This window comes from Cottoperca gobio, chromosome 1, assembly GCF_900634415.1.
Source record: "Cottoperca gobio chromosome 1, fCotGob3.1, whole genome shotgun sequence".
NCBI classification, from domain to species: Eukaryota; Metazoa; Chordata; class Actinopteri; order Perciformes; family Bovichtidae; genus Cottoperca; species Cottoperca gobio.
In genome coordinates, this window is record NC_041355.1 from 19,981,165 (window position 1) to 19,987,561 (window position 6,397).

General features: G+C 40.0%; 1 protein-coding gene across 1 annotated transcript in view; it reads left to right on the forward strand.

Annotated features, from left to right (window-relative positions):
* LOC115008388 (neuronal acetylcholine receptor subunit alpha-7-like) overlaps nucleotides 1-6,397 on the forward strand; it is a 42,401-nt gene that overhangs the window by 24,758 nt on the left and 11,246 nt on the right. The window contains 3 exon segments of the mRNA XM_029431974.1: nucleotides 4,281-4,360; nucleotides 5,142-5,263; nucleotides 5,265-5,310. Of these exon segments, the coding sequence (XP_029287834.1) occupies nucleotides 4,281-4,360; nucleotides 5,142-5,263; nucleotides 5,265-5,310 (248 nt within the window).

Sequence of the window (6,397 nt, forward strand, 5' to 3'; positions counted from 1 at the left end):
ATTGTCGTAGCGAGACTTCTGCAGGGAAAAAGGCAAAAAGTATAAAAACTACAAAAAGTTGTATAAATAGAAAAACATTTAACTGAGAAAGTAACAAACGGCAGCAAAAACCCTCTAAGAATTGCCACATGGGGAGACGTGATATCGTTAAAATATGGTGGTAACGGCGCATTGAACACTATGAAAGCAGTCACAGTGTGGTGCAGAAATAGTTGTGTTCAGAATGTAAAAAGTGAATTTCTGGCTCCCGTCTCTCCTTCACACAGTCGACCAATCCAATAAAGTGGGTGTTAATGTCACATTGTCGCTTTCCGAAGGTTACAGAAATTGTCGGACACAGCCCCCCCCCCCCCCCCCCCTAATTCCGACATTGGAAAGGTGTGGGGGAAGGGAGTTTCCAAAGTTATTCGACCTTCTGACTAGCAGTCGTGCAGATTTTACTGCCGCCTTAAAGAAATGTTCAGACCGACCTAAACCCTGCGTGAAAAAAGCAGCCTCGTTAATTAGAATGAAGCCAGTACGACAACGCAGCATGGATGACAAGGCGTTGGGCTCCAGCAAAAAAACAAACAGGGTTGTTTGGCTAGACTGCAACCCAATGTCATTTGGCAAGATGCTGTGATGGCCAATCAAATACAGATACAGTATGTATCTTTCCTGGTGGATGGCTTTTTACTTTCTACCGTCTCCCTCACAATCTGTTGCACACAGTATGATACGCCTTCAAACTCCTTGATCTGTGAGTTAAATTGGGGTTCCTGGATCATCCTAACAGAACCAGTACATCCTGTTCTGCTTTTGGTCTGAACGCCCAGCTTCAAACAAAGTGCTTGTAAGATTGTCAAAAAAGCGTTTCTGATGCTGGAATTTGGGGAGATGGATTCAACAATTTAGCAACTTTCCATAACAAACAATTGGCGAGGTGTGTGAAGGTGTCAAGGTCTTCATTCTTCACCCCTACCTCCATCATCTTTTGTGTGTACAACACAATACATTGCCCTCAGGAAAGACTGTCCAAAAGCATATTCCCTTATTCTTGTTTGTATGATTCCTTTTGTCTTGCCCTAAGACGCCAGCCATTTGGTCTCACCTTCAAGAGTAGCTGTTTCAGAAGAGTTTTAAATACTTTTTCCTTTAGACGTGGTTGACACTTTTCATACTCCGGACTTAATAGCAACCTTTGGATCAAGCAGTCTTGCGTGGGGTCCTCTTCATGAGATAAGCCTGGGAGGGTAGCTTGCAGGTGTTACCATGTTAGCCCAACCTCCTGTAAAGTTTGGTGTAGAGGTCTGGTGCGCCGTCAGTTATGTTGCAGGTGAAGGTGGGGTCCCTGGTGTGCTGATCTCTGTCTATAAAACTGGCTCGAGGGACGTAGAATGTCAGCTTTCTGGTGGGGAACAAGCCGCAGGTAGTGCAAAGAAACCAAAGGTCACAATCCTCCAGCTGAGTGCTGCTGTGTTTTAGATATTTTGGAGAGGAAATGTCTGACAGTTTATGCCTATGCAGCAAACAGCAGTTCAAAGTATCTCATTGTCTCGGAGTCTCTGGGTGAGGTTCAGAAGAAGACGCAGCCCGGGGACTTCATAACAGACATATTGTTTGATCATAAGGTAGTTTGCACAACAACACCTTAGGCCATATATCAATGATTGAGTTTGATGTTATTTTATATGCAGAGACTTTTCAAAGTAATGGCTGTTCATGTACCTACTATACACGATGCAGGATAGTCTGTTTCTTCAGTCCACAGCAGGGTAGCTGTTGTTTGGACATGAAGCACTGGAAAGCAGGACTGGTGGAGGATCTAAAAGGTAGACAGCTGCCTGTTCTGTACAGTATGTTCCCAAGTCAGCACTGCAACAAACCTAACCCCATTTCAGATGAATAATATAGGAACCATGTGTCCCGTCTTGGGCATCTACAGACACTTGGGAGGCTGGAACACAAAGGGCCGGTGTTTTCTGCTTTCGTTGTTTTTTTAACGTAAATAATGTAACCATCCCGCTGTTGAGCTGCTTTCTTTACACGTAGAGATGGTTGGAATGGATGAATAAATACAATGCAATGCGGTCTTTCCCAACCTTAGCCCATCTCTTGTTGACAATGTTTTAACGCATACTGTAACAGTGTTTTCACATACGTGAAATGTCAATGTGGGTGATGCAATTTCATTGAAAGAAAATGATATACATTTACCTAAAATTATAATTACTGTACTAACAGACTTACAGAAATGCATCAATTTTGAAGACCTATTTGTCTTACTACACTTCTACCTCTGATTGTTTTGTGTTGTTTCTCTTAACTTTAGTGAGTTTATACTTTTGGCAACATGTTTTGCTTTAGAAGTAATCTCAAAAGCATCTTTAGTTTTTTCATTCACATTGGCTCACATCTAAGAAAAATAAATGTAATTGAAGAATCCTTATGCTGGAAAAAGACTTTATTGGGATTCAACACCTTCATCATGTCTTTATCTTTTCAACATGTCAAATGACCTTTTTGAAACATGTTCTACTTACTTTCTGATCTGATTAAGATTACGCTTCAAGGATTCTCCTGTGATGCTCATGTGTGCTAACATGTTTTAGTATAAGTTTTCGCATCTCGAAAAGGTTCCCGAAACAGTTTTAAAACGCTAATGCTACCCAATCAATGTATATGTTACATTAGGTGGATGTATTAATACCATTACAACGCTAAGTGAAAGGAGTGATTAGATTTAGATTATTGATGTGGAGGCTATAAATCTGCATTGGGCAAAGCTCTGTCCTGTTATGTGCCTCCTGGGCTTGTTCCCAGCACATTTTGCCAAAATGTATGTTCCACCTGTCGAACAAGAAGCCTGATCCCCACTTTCTCCCACTGCTACCCAATCTCGTACTGTAAGTGGTAGAAATGCACTAATACTAGATGTTGCTAGTATGAGTCAGGCTGTGTTGTCTCTGGATGAGCACTCAAAATGTGTTCCATTCAGTATATCTCAATCAGAGCTTTGTTTATAGGGGTCACAGCGTACTGAAAGGAATGAATACATATTATAGAATATTCTTTTAGCCCTGTATGATTTTGTATCAATTTGATCAGTTTGCCTTTGTTTGCCATGCCAGCAGCTCTGTAAAGCTGCACTTAGGCACAGCTGTGCTTTCAGCTAAATGGACTAATTAAATGTGGACCTTCTGAGGATGCTAGAGGAAAGGTTAAGGGTCAACAAAGTTATTACAATTCATCCTCCTCAGCGCAACATGAATGTCTGTAGGAATCCATCAAATATTTAACTCGAAAACCACAAATGTCAACCTGGTGGTGGAATAGTGAGGGGATCACCAAAGACATCCTCAGGGAACAATATATTTAGTTACACAATGTCATTGCAATCCATTCAGTAGATATTTCAGTCTGGACCAAAGTAGTAAATGAAAAGGCCATCCTTAGAGCCGCACAAAAAAATACTTCACATATTTAAAGAAACTTTGTGGAAAGTTTGTGCAAAACATTTTATTCCTTGATTCTTCCGCCAAGATTTGAACAGATTTTGTGTCGTCTAGTTCTGGCTTTAAAAATATGTATTATAATTTTTGTAACCGTTTGGTCGACAAATTCTTGAAGGTGCGGCAAAATTTAGATGACAGATATTTAAGACTGTGTGGCCTCCATGGAGGTGCTCTCTGAGGGCTTTTTAGTTAACGAATACTACGCAGTTGAATGTCTTTCTTGGGTTCTTTTGAAATCGGTGCCTCAGAAAACTCTTGTCTTGTCTTCAGTTAGCCAGAGCTGAAATTTGTATATTTCTGTACAATGCAATTACAGTCTAAGAATGGCTGTTCTCAGGTATGTAGTCCTTCAGGTTTTAGTCTCTAGAAGAAGAAAAAATCCAATGTTGAATGTTCCCAGTGAGGAAGTTTGTTCTTGTGTGAAATGTGTAATTTTGTGATTAGGATGTCTGTACTTATTTTGGGTGTACAAAATCCCTAGAAGGACATCTCGATGGCAAACCACCATGTTTGTTTAGGATGATCAGTAAAATTAAACACTGTCTGGATCTACACTAATCCCCATTGTCTCTACCTCTCTGTCACCTTCACTCTCACTTACTGTTTATTTTCTGTTGTTTTCTTTGTGTCTGTCTTTACTTTTGTACTTAACTCCCACTCCACTTCATAACCTCTAGCCCTTTTATTCCTCACGTTGTCTTTATCTCTAGAAGTCTTCCTATTTTCCTTGTTTTGAGGACATTTTGTTTAAATGTTTTCACATTATCCACTCTTCTCTCGCTGTAGTGCTGATGAGAGGTTTGATGCTACGTTCCATACAAACGTGCTGGTAAATGCTTCAGGATCCTGCCAGTACATCCCACCAGGTGAGACATGTAACACATCTTATGTTCTACTTATAACCCAGTTTCAATTTCATTTTCTCAATCTTATCACTGTGTTACCACTGTTGTACCGTGGTTGAACGTTTTTAGAAATATCTTTAACCCGATCATTGTAACATTTCATGGTTTTCAGGTGTAGATTTGCAGGTGTAAAGACTTTTAGGTGCCAACGTTAAAACTGGGCAAAAGGTCAAAGAAAAGACTTTTAGACACTAAGGTTTTATACAACCACCATTTTAACAGCTTGACTTTTCTTTTTGTCTTCTATTATACGATCTGCCATTTGTTGAACACTACTGAAACAACAGTTATGTGTGACCTTTCTAAAACTTTCACTTTTAAACCAAATTCAGCCGCAGAATTCTGTGATTTATGCTGATTATTCAGATTATTTTTATATGGAAATCTTTTATGTTAATCTTTTAATTTTTCAGTTGTAGCAAATTGTTATTCTTTTTTTTACTTTGAGATGGTGATTTTTTTACTCAAAGCTAAACAAGAATTGGAGTGTTTTTGATCAATAATAAAACAGTAACAGGGGGACTTTTACAATCATTTGATGTATTCCTCTGTGATGCGTCAGAAACACTTTGCCTGAGGGTTGTTGGCATATTTTACTTCAGCTAGATTTCCTCCTGACTGGCTTGAAAGAGTGAAATATTAAAATGCAGTAGTGACTTTAAAAAAAAATAAGCAAAGCAAATACCAAAATAAAGGAAGCGTTCAGTGCCAAAACTAACTTTCCTCAACTTCTTCTCTCCAGGCATCCTGAAGAGTACCTGCTACATCGATGTGCGGTGGTTCCCATTCGATGTGCAGAAGTGTGACCTCAAGTTTGGCTCCTGGACCCACAACGGCTGGCTGCTGGACCTGCAGATGATGGACTGTGGACATCTCCACCTACATACCCAACGGGGAGTGGGATCTCGTAGGTAAGAAGAAGAAACGGATAGGCGTGACCTTCCTATAGTTTCTGATACAACAAAACATTTACTTACATCGCTTTTCTCAAAATGTGTGGGGTTTTTTTCTGTCAAGATGAATTCAAAACAAACATATCATTTACCTGATAAGTGAAACAAGCTTTTAGCACACTGCATTTGACAGTAAACAGCAATTCAGTGTTCAATCTCTGAATATATTAGTCACCATTTGGTATGGATAAATTGGAAACTCTGAGTAAAAAACTTATGACGATTGACTGACAGCACTCCCAATATACAGTGTCTGTGGGATGTGTTTCAGCAGAACATTGTAAATTCCTTCAGAGAATCTGAAAGACTCTGAGAAAGATCGATAGTCGTGTCATATTTCAGAGTTAGACAACCAGTCAGTATTATACAGCTCTGACAGCAGGGTTTCAACGATGTTGACTTTCTTGTAAAATACCATTTTGACATTTCCCTGTCTATCAGTCCTGGTTTACAGAGTGCTACACAACACATAGCAAGGAGACTATTGCTGCAGTTTAGTGCTGACAGCTGATCTTTCCCAGCTATCATTCAGCGATAGAGGAGGAGGAGGAGGAGGAGGAGGAGGAGGGACTGCACATTATTCCATAACCCTTTTTGAACTCTTCCAACATTTATTGGATCATATGTGTTTATTTGAAAGTTGATAAAGTACTTTAGATGATTGTTACCTGATAAGCCATTGCTTCTAGACTTGTGTGAAAATGATGGGACAAAGGGTCCGATGGTTAAGTATAAGTGTTTTTTTATCTCAATAGTCTTTTAAGGGAATGGTTCAACAGCTTGGCAAATGGGCTTTCGAGAGTTAGATGAGAAGATTGAGACCACATGACGTGTGCGGTAGGACTAAACATTAAGCTATTGCCAGCCACCTTGATGAGCCGGTTCGCTTAGCTCAGCATAAAGACTGGAAACAGGGGAACAAGCTAGCCTGGCTGAAGTGAATTGCTGAAGTGTTTTTAGGGGGCTAGCCGCAGTAGCTTCCCTGAAGCTTTTGCTGGTTTTGTCCAGGAAGTCACGTCTTTGAGAAAAGACAAAGTCTGGCACA